Source organism: Hypanus sabinus, chromosome X2, assembly GCF_030144855.1.
Source record: "Hypanus sabinus isolate sHypSab1 chromosome X2, sHypSab1.hap1, whole genome shotgun sequence".
In the NCBI taxonomy this organism is placed as follows: Eukaryota; Metazoa; Chordata; class Chondrichthyes; order Myliobatiformes; family Dasyatidae; genus Hypanus; species Hypanus sabinus.
The window spans coordinates 39,162,307-39,177,862 of NC_082739.1; the positions used below are offsets into that span (position 1 = coordinate 39,162,307).

At 43.3% G+C, this 15,556-nt stretch overlaps 1 protein-coding gene across 1 annotated transcript in view; it reads left to right on the plus strand.

Moving 5' to 3' along the window:
- Positions 1 to 15,556, plus strand: part of spa17 (sperm autoantigenic protein 17) — a 55,235-nt gene that overhangs the window by 16,544 nt on the left and 23,135 nt on the right. The window contains exons 3-4 of the mRNA XM_059957282.1: positions 489 to 578; positions 2,121 to 2,201. Coding sequence (XP_059813265.1) covers positions 489 to 578; positions 2,121 to 2,201 — 171 coding nt within the window. The remainder of the gene's footprint in view (positions 1 to 488; positions 579 to 2,120; positions 2,202 to 15,556) is intronic.

The window sequence follows — 15,556 nt, forward strand, 5'->3', positions numbered from 1 at the left end:
TGAAAGTACAACAAATCTTCTCACAAAGCAAATGACATTATTGTAGTAGCTAAAATGTTAAATGTTAGTTTTTCCAAGAAAGGATAATACATCTTTTACACAGCTGATTAAGTTCAAGGGCCATGGGAGCACCTAAATTAGCTATTATAATACATAATATGCAGTAGTTGGAGGTACCATCCTACGGATGCTGTAAATAATGTAGTTTTGGATTCTCCCTCAAATGCATCCATAGATTTGGAGAAAATAAAAGGTTTATGAACCCTTAAAGCTAACCTTCTATCCTTCATTAAATATAATGTGCTTTGAGGTGTTTTTGAACAATGCGATAAGTCTTTGTGCAGACTCAACTTATTCTTACTTTCTTAAAGCTGTAAGTGATAATTAACACTGACTTAATCAGACAGATTGTAATGAATTGTCCTTCAGAAAACATAACTGATTTGTTAGCTATATAATCAGAATAATTATCCACTTTATTTTCTCAGGAAAAACAAACACCCAAACCTGAAAATGAACCAAAATCTGCCCCGGTGCCAGTTGACACAGTGCATCAGGAGAAAGGTGAAGACGTTTTGGTAGGTGACCCAGGTTCAATTACCTGTATTCATAAGAGAACACTTCTTACTTCTATTTTCAGATGTTAGGATAAAGGTAAATAAAACCCACTGGAAACCAAAAAAAGACTATAGATGCTGGGAATTGTAAATAAAAAATATGCTGGAAATACTGAGCAGGTCAGGCAGCATTTGTGGAAAGAAACACAAACTTTTTCATCTTTCCATTAGAATGCTTCTAACCTGTTGAGTGCGTCCAGCATTTACTGTTTCTAAGTGAAAGCCATTATTAATGTAGTTAATAGATGTTAACAAAATCTAAATTGCAGTCTTTCAGTTCACAGTATCATAAGTAAAAGATCACAGTGTGGATCTCAGCCCACAATGAGCTGACTATTAACTACAGGAGGAGGAAGCTGGAGGTCCATGAGTCAGTCCTCATCAGGGGACCAAGGTGGAGAGTGTTACCATTAAAGAGCGCAGCATAGGAAAGCAGCATCAATCATCAAAGACCCTCACCATGCTCTCTTCTTGCTGCTGCAATCAGGAAGGAGGTACAGGACACTCATGTCCCATGCCACCAGGTTCAGGAACAGTTATTACCCCTCAACCATCAGGCTCCTGAACCAGAGTGGATAACTTCACTCACCCCAACAAAGAACTCATTCCACAGCCTATGGGCTTACTTTCAAGGACTCTACAACTTGAGTTCTCAATATTTATTATTTATTATTATTATTATTTTTTCTTTTTTGTATTTGCACAATTTGTTTTTTTTTGGCATATTGATTGTCTATCTTTGTGTGCAGTTTTTCATTGATTCCATTGTGTTTCTTTGTATTTACTGTGAATCTCAGAGTAGTATATAGTGATTTATATGTACTTTGATAATAATTTTACTTTGAACTGGGGAACAGTAAAGAGGTAGACATTAGATAATGCCAAATTTGAGGATATGCAAACTTGAGGTCTAAAGAAGAAATGTGAGAGATATATTGGGTGTTGGAGTTTGAATAATAATGATGCAGGGAGGTAGGAATGATATAGTAGGAAGCACAAGGGATAGGCATTCAGAAGAGGAGATGATTAATGAGTGATGTAATTGGATATTGAGATTGATCAATGGTATACTGCAGGGATCAGTGTTAGGAGCTCTATTGGTCATGATATAAATTAATGACTTGGATTAAAATGTAAATGAGTAAGTTAGTAAGTTTGCAGATGATGCAAAGTTTTAAATATACACTAAAAATGAACCTGTGATCTCTCGATCTGTGTACCTCATCATGACCTATGCACTTTATTTGTTGAGCAGTGCTGCAGTTTCTGTGTAACTGTATACTATATTCTGCCTTCTATTTTGTTATCTTTTTGTACTACCTTAATGTACTTACTGTATGTATCGAATGATCTGTCTGGTTGGCATACAAAGCAGAAGCATTTCATCACATCTTATTGCGTGACAATGATAAACCAATTACCAATTAGGCTACGTGAAAGATGATCTATATTTGCAACTTTTTGTTATTATATTACTAATTATTACCCTCTCATTTTATACAGGACCAGCCACAGCATGTCAAGGGACTACGAAAAATATGCATAAAGAAGCCAGACCAACAAACCGTTTCTACGATGCACCAGGTAAAGGACAAAGTTTACAAAGCAAGAAGAATATATACAGCTCTTTCAATGAACTTTAATGAAAAAATAATATTAGACTTGCCTATATTAGATTTGATCAGATGTTATTGGGCTGATCATTTGCAAATCTACAGCAGGTAAGTCCTCAATTGAGTTATTGAATGGAAACCGTAGTGCGACCAGAGTGCTGGACTGTGACTCTACGAAGTCCAACAGGGCAAAGCAAACCCAAATGCTGTCAGGCTGGGAAATCTACTACTCCATCTCTATCAAGTCAATAAGATGGATCTAAAACAGAATCAATGAATGAGAGAAATCAATGGCTAGGTGAAGGTTAAGTCATGCTTTCTCCTAGGTGTGTTTGTGTTTGTGTGCATATGTGTGCCTGTTTAGACAGCTAACTTAAAATTCTTCTAATTATTTTATACAGAGACGCAGAGTACTACAGCACAGAAACAGGTCCTTTGGCCCATCCAGTACGTACCAGCCTGATCCTCTGTCCAGTCACATCTACCTGTATCCTAAACGTAGCCCTCTATGCCCCTCTCATCCATGTACCTATCCAAATTTCTGTTAAATATCACAATTTACCTCATATCTACCACTTTCAATGATGGCTTGTTCCATATTTGCACCACTCCATGAGTGAAGAAGACCCCCCTCAAATTCCCCTTAAATATTTCACGTTTTGCTTTAAAACTTATGACCTCTCGTTCTCGTCTCAATCAACCTGGGGAAAAAGCCTGCAAGTCTTTACCCTTTCTAAAACCCTCATAATTTTGTATACCTCTTTGAGATCTCCCCTCATTCTCCTTCACTCCAGATGTTTAGCATTCTTTTAAAAAAACCCACCTCTTGAGTGATTTTGAATGTATCAGTGTCAAAGGTTCATGATGGTGACAGCTTTGTCAGTAAGAAGAATGGGATTAAAGGCTGATTTATACCTGTGTGCCACATCTACGCCATAGGTACCGCGTACCCTATGCTGTAGGGTGACGTGCACCTCCCCAGAAAAGTTACTCACACGTCGCGGCGACGCAGACTGCAACAACTGTGATTGGTCCGCTTGGTAGCATCGCATTTCCTCCTACGCATTTCCAGTTGCTTCTTCTCTGCCATGTCTGTACACTGATGCGAATGAACCAAATCATCAAATCTACCTGCTGACGTGCAAAAATGTTTGAAATGCATTTCCTCGTCCATGTCTCTCATGAAGAAACTCAACACAGTGGCATAGAAACCCCACCGCCAACTAGCGTTTTGGTGCACACCAAAGCACGCTCGCTACGGCGTAGGGCCCATGCAGAAGTGAAAATCAGGGCTATAGTGTAGCCCATATGCACAAGTATAAATCAGCCTTTAGGCCTTGCTTGCTGTCTAAGTCACTGTGTTTGCATAGCCATCCACTAGTGCTGTGAGGGGACCTGGGCTTCCCTGGGCCATGATTTAAGAATAGGAACTACAGAGGAATAAAGAGATTTGGGAATTCAAGAACATAAATGTTCTGACCTGAAATATGGATTTTTAAAATCAGAAATGCTGCTTGGCTGGCTGAATTCATCCAGCTTTTCTGTTTCTGTTATGTAAATTATCTACTCGTAAACTGATAGTAAAAACAACTAGAAAGCAAATGGAATGTCAGCCTTTATTTTAAAGAAGTCAGCGTGTAAAAGGGAAGATGTGGGCTTCAGTTATGCAGAGCCCCTATTGAGCTGCGGCTGGAATATTGTCTTTAGGCCACAGCACCTCAGGCCTTAAAATGGCACATATTCATCAGAATGAAATAAGCCCTTAGAGGTTAATACAGTTCAGTGCTAAAGCAGGTAAATAGAGTTGGAAGTGCAGACCATAATCTAATTGAACTGTAGATTTGGCATGAGCAGGATAATGGTAATTTCCTTTCCCTGTGCTAATAGAAACAGAACAAAGTGTAGGGTGTGTCACCTTCTGTAACTTCAAGACATTAAGCTAACTCAAAGGAAGATACGGGAGTCTGAAATGTGGGTCTAACATATGTACTTTAAGTGAGGTGCGCACGTATCACGTGATAGTGTGATGTATGCAATTTGCAAATGAATTTTTGAATATTTAAATGAACACACACACACACACACACACACACACACACACACACACACACACACACACACACACACACACACACACACACACACACACACACACACACACACACACACACACACACACTCCTCCCTGCTTAGCTATGAGCTCCAACTCAATACAGTCGGCCCTCCTTATCCGCGGATTCCATATGCGCAGATTCAACCAACCGCAGATCGGGAAAACCCGGGAGTTCTCTCTCCAGCACTCATTGCTTGAGCATGTGCAGACTTTTTTGTTGTCATTATTCCCTAAACAATACAGTAGGGCCTTTCGCATGCTCCATTAAAATTGTTCCGATCGTTGACTGACTGTAGCCTAACGCTTTTCCAATGACCGATGGCGTTTCACCTCTTGCTGATCGCTTTATTACTTCCACCTTATTTTCAATCGCGATCGTGATTATTTTCGTGAACAGAAACACTGTGGATTCAGAGCTGCATTTACATGGTATTAGGTATTATAAGTAATCTAGAAATGATTTAAAAGTACAGGCAGTCCCCGGGTTAGGAATGAGTTCCATTCCTGAGTCCGTCTTTAAGTCGGATTTGAAGTCGGAATAGATACATGCTGTATTATTTAGCGTCAGTTAGTTAAACGTTTTTCTTAGTATATAGTACATATTTTACCTTTCTATGCATATAAAACACTTAAGAAACATACGTATTTCAATAATTTAACTATTGCGTTGCTTAGTAATAATTGTAGCTTTCAACGGGGCAGGGCCTTTCACATGCTCCATTAAAATTGTTCCGATCGTTGACCAACTGCAGCCTAACGCTTTTCCAATGACCGATGGCGTTTCACCTCTTTCTGATCGCTTTATTACTTCCACCTTATTTTCAATCGCGATCGTGATTATTTTTGTGAACAGAAACTCTGCGGATTTAGAGCTGCACTGCCAGGTCCTAATGTCCACTTCACGGAGACATGTTAAATAAAGTCCGGAGTTCCGCTGGGTCCTAAAGGCTAGGTTAAATAAGGGACGCGCATCCGCGAATTTTGGTATCCGCGGGGGGGAGGGTCCTGGAACCAATCCCCCGCGAATAAGGAGGGCCGACTGTATAGAGAATGCATCTCAACTATATACACAGTATAGTATATAATACAACTACCATATACAGATATTCACAATATCCTAAATTTTAATTTGTCCCATTGAGGCCTAAAGATTTAATCGCTGTGGGAGTTTTCTTACTTTTGTGGTGTGATGTCTTTCTTGACAAGGGGGATTCCTCTGCTTACTAGTGAGACTAGTGGTTGTGAAACAATCTCAGGTTCTGGGGCCTCCTCCGTGGTGATTGTAGGAGTTGGCTCTAAGACTGCAGGAAGTGGCTGTGATAGCTCTGGGCACCTTTCTTTCCTTCCTTTTTCTTCTTCTAGCTTGTGCATCTTGATCTTGGGAAGGTCCATTTAGTTCATTGGAGTATTCTCTTATTCTCATTGATGCAGTTATCAAGAAGGCAAGACACAAACTATACTCCATTAGGAGTTTGAAGGGATTTGGTATTTCAACAATACACTCAAAAACTTCTATAGATGTACTGTGGAGAACATTCTGACAGGCTGCATCACTGTCTGGTATGGGGGCGGGGTGGTGCTCTACTACACAGGACTGAAGGAAGCTGCAGAGGGTTGTAAATTTAGTCGGCTCCATCTTGGGTATTAGCCTACAAAGTACCCAGGACATCTTCAGGGAGCGGTGTGTCAGAAAGGCAGCGTCCATTATTAAGGACCTCCAGCACCCAGGGCATGACCTTTTCTCACCGTTACCATCAGATAGGAGGTACAGAAGCCTGAAGGCACACACTCAGTGATTCAGGGATAGCTTCTTCCCCTCTTCCATCTGATTCCTAAATGGACATTGAACCCTTGGACACCACCTCACTATTTTATATATTTCTGTTTTTTGCACGATTTTTAATCTATTCAATATACATATACTGTAATTAATTAATTTATTATTATTTTTATTTATTTTTTTTCTTCTGTATTATGTTTTGATTTGAACTGCTGCTGCTAAATTAACACATTTCATGATATATGACAGTGACAATAAACCTGATTCTGATTAATCTGTCTATTGCTCCTTTTACGATCTGATCTCTCCTCTTAGTTTCTGCATCCACAACATCATGTGATGAATCCTCTGCTTTCATATCTCCATTGACTCCTTTCTGTTTGGCCTTCCATTCCTCCAGCTGGGTTTTGGTCTTTGCATCTACTTTTACAGGCAGCTTTTTGTCTCCCACTTGAAATTCACTCAATAACCTTAATACACGTAGTGCAGATTCTAGTTCTTTATACTCACAAAAGCTGAATGCTTGCAACTTTCCTGAAGCTCCTTGAACTCTTTTCTAACTTAAAACCAAGCCCCATTTCACAAGTAAGTGCCTAATTAACATATCAGAAGCCTACAAATACTTTTGTAGTTGGGCTATTAATTCTGTCACTTTCAATATTCCTCTGTGCAGCACGGCCCTTCCTCAGTCCAATATGCTTTCTAACAGAGGTTGGCACCAACACCTGTTTGCCCTCTGTTTGACAATAGTTCATGGTGTACAGCATGGAGACAGTTGTAGCGTCCTCCAGTTCCTTCTTTTCACTTTCAGTTGACTCTATTGCTGCGGATGTGGCATACAAATTGTAGATAAATCTCCTATCAAGTTGTAGTTGTCTCAGCCAATCATGGGGTCACAATGCTGGTCCTTCTGTTTTAACCACATACAACCTCAATGTGGCTTGTTGGTTGTTGCATTTTACTGTTACAAATTTCATTCCCACAGGAGTTATCTTTTCTCCAGTATAAGTTCTTAGTTGGATATCTGAAGGCTCCAGTTTAGAATCTTTGAAATGCCGCTCAAATTCATTTTTGTGGAATGACTGAAACTGTTAAATCAGTGTCCAAATCCATTTTAATTAATATGCCGTTCACTTCTGGCTTAAGCCATGTTGCTGATCTAGTGTTAATTTTTACACTGTAAATTTTAAGGCTACATAGTCCTGTGTCACCTTCATCATTATCAGATTTTTTATCAGCAGTGTGCAGATTAGTACTCTTTTTGAAACTGCAATTTGACTTTTGAACTTTTTCTCTTCCTTGTGTAGTCCATTTATTTTTGTCACTTCAACATGCTGCTTGTATGTGTCCTATTTTGTTGAAGTTTCTGCAAGTTTTGCTTTTAAATCTGCAATTATCTGGTGTATGTGATCCCCTGTCACAATAGTAGCACAATTTGTTTGGCCAGGTGGGCCTCATCTATATGCTGCAATTTTATTCACACTCACTTTCACTCGTGACTGCAATTCAATTTTATCTCTATCTGTTGTTTCCATTGAAACAGTGATTTCAACTGTCTTTTAAATGTAAGTTGTGCTTCAGTTAGGAGCCATTTTTGAATGCTCTCTTGTGAGATTCCACAAACTGAATGATCTCTCAGTACGTCATTAAGCCTATCATTGAACTGACAATCCTTCAATTCAGTCACGTACGCTGAAATGGACTCCCTGTAGCGGTGTGCCTTGCTTTAAAGCCTTACTGATCTCAACCTCCCTGGGCGGGAATACTGTAGGGGCCGCGTATTCACAGTCCCGTCCCGCGCACGGGCTTTTCCCCTTGCTGGTGAAGCAGGCTTGGTGCCCTCTTTGGGACCTGCTTCAATGCCAGCACGCGCCGCTTTGTGAGCCGGTTCGAGTGTGCTGGGAAGTGGGTCGCCACATAACCCCCCCCCCCCCCCCCAGAACCGGCGATACACCCCCCAATATCCACAGTCTGGCTTGGTCTCTGTTTGGGAGGTCTGCCTCTGCACCGCGGTGCCTGAATCTCGACCGGCTGTGCCAAGTCCACATGGGCCGGTTTGAGTCAGTCCACTGTGAAAACCTCCTCTTTCCCCCCAATGTCCAGATCGAATGTGGACCCATTGTTTCTGATCAACGTAAACGGCCCCTCGTAGGGCCGCTGTAGCGTACAAAAACGAACTTACAGTTTTGCAGGTCTTTGGGTATGCCCATGGGTTCTGCCCATGCTGCGAAGTGGGTATGGGGGCCAGGTTACCGAGTCTCTCGCGTAGTCTTCCCAGGACTGCTGCGGGTTCTTCCTCTTGCCCCCTTGGGGCTGGTATAAACTCTCCTGGGATGACCAGGGGTATGCCGTACACCAACTCGGCCGACGAGGCGTGCAGATCCTCTTTGTGCACTGTGTAGATTCCGAGCAGGACCCAGGGGAGCTCGTCCACTCAGGCGGGCCATGAGAGCCGACTTCAGGTGATGGTGGAACCGCTCCACCAGTCCGTTTGACTGTGGGTGGTAGGCAGTTGTGTGGTGAAGCTGTGTCCCCAAAAGGCTGGCCATAGCTGACCACAGGCTGGAGGTGAACTGGGCACCTCTGTCGGAGGTAATGTGGGCCGGTACACCAAAGCAAGATACCCAGGTGGCAATCAGTGCCCGGGTGCAAGATTCGGAGGGGGTGTCGGTGAGCAGGACCGCCTCTGGCCATCTTGTGAACCAGTCCACGATAGTCAGGAGGTGCCACGCTCCTCGCGACACTGGCAGGGGGTCCACGATGTCCACATGAATATGGTCGAAATGCCGGTGGGTGGGATGGAACTGCTGCGGCAGAGCTTTGGTGTGCCGCTGCACCTTGGCTGTTTGGCACTGCATGCACGTTTTGGCCCATTCACTGACCTGCTTGTGGAGTCCGCGCCAAACAAACCTGCAGTCCTGTAACTAGGGATCTCCTCGTCTGCCTGCTGTGCCTCCAACAGTGCTTCATAGTCTACCCCCTGGGACAGGGCTTGGATGTTAGGGCAGGAGAAGGCGTCCGCCACGACATTGTCCTTTCCCGAGACATGCTGGACATCCGTCGTGTATTCAGAGATGTAGGACTGATGTCGCTGCTGGCAGATGACCAGGGGTCGGATGCTTTCGTGAACGCAAAGGTAAGCGGTTTGTGGTCCGTGAACGTGGTGAAGGGCCTACCTTCTAGGAAGTACCTGAAATTCTGGATTGCCAGGTATAGCGCCAGCAGTTCCCAGTCGAAAGCACTGTATTTGAGCTCGGGTGGTCATAGGTGTTTGCTGAAAAACGCCAGGGGTTGCCAGCGACCCTCGATGAGTTGTTCCAGCACTCCACCGACTGCCGTGTTGGATGTGTCCACTGTGAGGGCGGTAGGGACGTCCATTCTGGGGTACACTAGCATCATGACGTTTGCCAAGGCTTCTTTGGTTTTAATAGACAATAGACAATAAACAATAGGTGCAGAAGTAGACCATTCGGCCCCTCGAGTCTGCACCGCCATTCTGAGATCATGGCTGATCATTCACTATCAATACCCAGTCCCTGCCTTGTCCCCATATCCCTTGATTCCCCTATCCATCAGATATCTATCCAGTTCCTTCTTGAAAGCATCCAGAGAATTGGCCTCCACCGTCTTCCGAGGCAGTGCATTCCACACCTCCACAACTCTCTGGGAGAAGAAGCTCTTCCTCAACTCTGTTTTAAATAACTGACCTCTTATTCTCAATCCATGCCCTCTGGTACTGGACTCTCCCAACATCTGGAACATATTTCCTGCCTCAATCCTATCAAATCCTTTAATTATCTTAAACGTTTCAATCAGATCCCCTCTCAATCTCCTCAATTCCAGCGTGTACAAGCCCAATCTCTCCAATCTCTCTGCATAAGACAGCCCTGCCATCCCAGGAATCAACCTAGTGAATCTACGCTGCACTTCCTCAATTGCCAGAATGTCCTTCCTTAAACCTGGAGACCAAAACTGTACACAGTATTCCAGGTGTGGTCTCACCAGGGCCCTGTACAAATGCAAAAGGACATCCTTGCTCTTGTATTCAATTCCCCTTGTAACAAAGGCCAACATTCCATTTGCCCTCTTCACTGCAATGAAAGCGGCGGCAGACTCCTCGTCCCAGGTAATGTCCTTGCCCTTACCCGACATCAGGGCGAACAGGGGGTGCATGATTCGGGCAGCTGAAGGGAGGAAGCAGTGGTAGAAATTCACCATACCCACAAATTCCTGAAGGCCTTTGATTGTGTTGGGTTGGGGGAAATGGCAGACTACGTCTACCTTGGCGGGCAGAGGGGTTGCCCCGTCTTTAGTAATCCTGTGGCCCAGGAAATCGATGGTGTCGAGCCTGAACTGGCATTTGGCGGGTTGATTGTCAGGCCGTATTCACTCAGTCGGGCATAGAGTTGACGGAGGTGGGACAAATGCTCCTGACGACTGCTGCTGGCTATGAGGATGTCGTCCAAATAGATGAAAGTGAAGTCCAGGTTGCGTCCCACCGCGTCCATTAACTGCTGAAACGTCTGTGTGGCATTCTTTAGGCCGAACGGCATGCAGAGGAACTCGAAAAGGCCAAGGGGGGTGATGAGTGCTGTTTTGGGGATGTCGTCCGGATGCATCAGGATTTGATGGTATCCCTGGAGGAGGTCTACCTTGGAGAAGATCCGTGCACTGTGCAGGTTTGCTGCAAAGTCCTGAATATGCGGCACAGGGTAGTGGTCCGGTGTTGTAGCCTCAATCAGCCTGCAGTAGTCGCCGCATGGTCTCCAGCCCCCTGTTACTTTGGGCACCATGTGCAGGGGGGAGGCCCATGGGCTGTCAGACTGCCGTATGATCCCCAATTTTTCCATTCTCTTGAACTCCTCCTTCACCAGCCGAAGCTTGTCCGGGGGAAGTCTTCGTGCACAGACGTGGAGGGGTGGTCCTTGTGTCGGGATGTGGTGCTGTACGCCGTGTCTGGGCATGGCTGCCGTGAACTGCGGTGCCAGAACCAATGGGAAATCCACCAGGACTCTGGTGAAGTCTTTGTTGGACAGCGTGATGGAGTCTAGGTGAAGGGCCGGCAACTGGGCTTCACCCAGGGAGAACGCTTGAAAGGTCTCGGCGTGTACCAGTCTCTTCCTCGACATGTCGACCAGCAGGCTGTGAGCTCCCAAAAAATCCACTCCCAGTAGCGGTTGGGCTACGGCAGCCAGTGTGAAGTCCCACGTGATCAGGCTGGAGCCGAACTGTAGCCGCACCGTACGGGTGCTGTAGGTCCTTACTGTGCTGCTGTTCGCAGCCCTCAGGGTGGGACCCGGTTCTCTGTTGTGGGTGTCGTAACTCGTCGGAGGTAAGACGCTGATCTCGGCTCCGGTGTCGACCAAAAAGCGGCATCCCGACTGCTTGTCCCAGACATACAGGAGGCTATCCTGATGGCCAGCCACCATAGCCATCAGCGACGGCTGGCCCTGGCGTTTCCTGGGAACTTTCAGGGCGGGCTACAGCAGCGGACTTCTGTGCCCCACCGCTGGTGGTAGAAGCACCATTGTTCATTGGTCTCCTCACCCCTGCCTTTGGGGTTAGCAGGCTCTGCAGCCTGGCCTGGTCTGGTTTGCTGCTGGGAGCATGGCCTGGTGATCTGTGCGATGGACACCCCACTCTCCTTCTTGGCTTTCCACAGCACATCCGCCCGGGCCGCCACCTTCCGGGGATCGCTGAAATCCACGTCGGACAGCAACAGACGTATGTCCTCGGGCAGCTGCTCCAGGAATGCCTGCTCAAATATGAGGCAGGGCTTGTGACCTCTGGCCAGGGACAGCATCTCGTTCATCAAAGCTGACGGTGGCTTGTCCCCCAAACCATCCAGGTGCAGTAAGTGGGCAGCTCGCTCACGCCGTGAGAGTCTGAAAGTCCTTACGAGCAAGGCTTTGAATTCTGTGTATTTGCCGTCCACTGGGGGCGACTGTATGAACTCCTCAACCTGGGTGGCTGTCTCCTGGTCGAGGGAGCTCACCATGTAGTAGTAACGTGTGGCATCCGAGGTTATCTGCCGAATGTGGAATTGGGCTTCTGCTTGCTGGAACCACAGGTGAGGTCGCAGCATCCAGAAGCTTGGCAGTTTTAACGAAACTGCATGAACAGATGCGGTGTCGTTCATCTTCGGCCCAAATATCGTTTGGGCCATTGGAGTCACCAATTATAGTGGTGTGCTACATGCAGCGCTGAAATAATGACATGGAGTCGGTGAGCTGCAGTTACAAAAGAGGTTTATTCAAACTTCGTGGCCTCGCTTTAAAGCCTTCCTGATCCCGCCCTCCCCAGGCGGGAATGCTGTAGGGGCCATGTATTCACAGTCTCTTCCCGTGCGTGGGCTTTTCCCCTTGCTGGTGAAGTAGGCCTGGCGCCCTCTTTGGGACTGACCTCAATGCCAGCGTGTGCCACTTTGTGAGCCAGTTCGAGTGCGCTGGGAAGTGGGTCGCCACATCCCCTTCTTTTTGATTCTGCTTATGAAACCTAAATTGTTCTGTAATCACCAATAGCTTTGGTTCCAAATATTCCTGCATCAGTTTGACAATATTAGCAAAGCTGATTTCGGATGTTTTGGTTAGAGCAGTTAAACTTTGAAACAAGCTGTATGCCTTCAAACCCAATGCTCTCAGCAAAATTGGTACTCGTTTCTCAGGCTATTTCATTTGCTTCAAAATATTGTTCAATTAGCTCAGTATGCATGAGCCTGTTCTCTGTTGTATAATCAAACTCATCAATCTTCCTGATGTTGACAGCCATTTCTGATTTTGTTTTATGATTATTCACACTTGGTACTCACTCTTCATGAACCATTGGATTCTTCTGTTTTCTGCCTTTTTTAAAAAAACATGATCATGTCTTTCCTAATGAAGAACCCATGTGGCACTGCTTTTTAAAAGAACTTGGCAGTCTTTGCAGGTGCTGCACTGTGTTTTTACTCAGTGTTCTTCATTGCAATTCAACAGGTTGGTAGTCGTATTGGGTTTGTATTAAAAATACCTTGTCACCAATGTTATGTTTTGTAACTTCAAAACATTAAATTAAATAAAAGGAAGACATGGGAGTTTAACTTTGTGTTTACTGTAAGAGAGGCATGTGCTTCTCACGTGGTTGTGTGATGACATATGCACTTTATGTATTTATACATAAATCTGCAGTGAATTATTTAAATAAACACAAATGCTTAATTGAACTATATATATACACACAGACATACACACACACAAATGCATGCGCGAGGGGTGATTGATAAATTCGTGGCCTAGGGTAGAAGGAGATGAGTTATACAGCTCTCGTTACAGTTCAACTCTGAGTGATTATGCAGAAAGTTTGAAGTTAATAACTCACCTCCTACCTTAGGCCATAAACATATCAATCACCCCTGATGAGTTATTAACTTCAAACTTTCTGCACAATCATTCAAAGAGTTGAACTGCATGTGCATGTAACGAGAGCTGTATAACTCATCTCCTTAGGCCACAAACTTATCAATCACCCCTGCTGTGGACACTTTCTGGAGGTCCAAGATCCGTATGCTCCATGACCGCTGGACTAAGTGTGTAAATGTAGGAGGGGACTATGTTGAAAAATAAATGTGCTAGGTTTTCTAAAATTGACTCCTTCTACCTAGGCCATGAACTTAGCAATCACCCCGTGTGTATGTGTGTGACACACACAAGGTTACTCAGATATTACTGAAAATAATAAATACACAACAGTGTGTGCCTCTAATTTGCTGTTAGGGTGGTGGTGGAGTCAATAGAGGCAGTTGAGAGGCTCTTAGGTAGGCACACTAATATGCTGAGAATGGAGGGTATGGACCATGTGCAGGCAGAAAGGATTAAGTCTCATTCGCTTAACTAGTTTAACATTAAATTGTGGGCTAAAAGCTTAGTTCTTGTTATGTATTTTTTATGTCCCATGTGCTGCATACAGTAAATGTTAGGAGTAAGGTTTCTAATTTTATTTCCCATTGCATATAAGTAATTATTTTCCCCAGTGAAGCTATAGTTGTTTATAAAATCAGACTAACAGAAGTCTAGATAAGTGTTATATCATTGCTAAGAGGTGGAGTTCATCTGATAGCTAAGTAAATTTTATAAGGAAAATAAATTGTACAAGACTGGAATTATGAGAATAGAATCGAGCAAGCTTATCTTTAGACATATGAGCTCTATGTATGACCTTAAATTGTATTAAAGCATGTTTAGCACATATAGAAGAATTAACCATTTGTAAATTTTTTTTCCCATTTTTCTGTTGATAAATTATATTGAAGTTCTTTTTCCCACTCTTGTTTAATTCTACCTGATATTTCTGGTTGTATCTTCATAATCCTATTATAAATAAAAGCCACTAATCCTTTCTGACAAGGATTCAGGGTAAAAATCATGTCTGAAAAATCTATCAAAGTTGAATTGGGAAAGGATGGTAAAACTTTATATAAAAATTTTCTAATTTGTAAATATCTAAAAAAATTAGATTTAGGTAAATTAAATTTGTTGGAAAGTTGGTCAAAAGGCATCAAACTACCTTCAAAAAAGAGATCACGAAAACATATTATACCTTTCCTTTTCCATATGCTAAAAGCTTGATCTGTTAAAGAAGGTTTAAAAAAGAAGTTAAGTAAAATAGGGCTATCAAGAACAAAGTTTTTCAGAGTAAAAAAACTTACGAAACTGAAACCAAATTCGTATTGTATGTTTGACAATAGGATTGGATATCTGTTTATTGAGTTTAACTAAATCAACCGGAAGAGAAGAACCAAGAATGGAGAATAAAGAATATCCTTGTGCAACATTACATTCTAAATTTACCCACTGTGGGCACAATGGTGAATCCAACTCAATGTGACAGATGTCATTCAGATGTGGCCTCATTGACCCATATGTTTTGGTCATGTCCCACTTTACATAACTATTGGAAGGACATTTCCTCAATTTGGAATATTGATTTACAACCTCATTTTATTACTGCAATTTTTGGTATACCAAATGAGGATGATATTCGAGTTTCCCCTTCAATTAGATGAATGATCGCCTTTTTAACATTAATGGCCAGAAGGTCTATATTACAAAAATGGAAAGAAGTAAACCCTCCTACCACATTTCAGTGGTTTTCTCAAACTATCTCTTGTCTGAGTTTAGAAAAAATTAGAAGTACTATTTTCGATTCATCAATTAAATTTGAAGAAACTTGGGGACCGTTCATTCGACATTTTCATATGAATTAATTTGGCCTCTTCCAGATCTTTTCTCTTTTTATTCTTGTTCTGGTATGGAGTTCCGGAGATTTTGACACTATCATACTCATATAAACTGGTATTATTGCCCATGTTAGTCTAGGTTTAGTTTTTTTTTAATATACATTTCTTCGTGCATTTTTACTTTTTTTTTCTTTTGATGACTATTTTTATTCTTTTTCA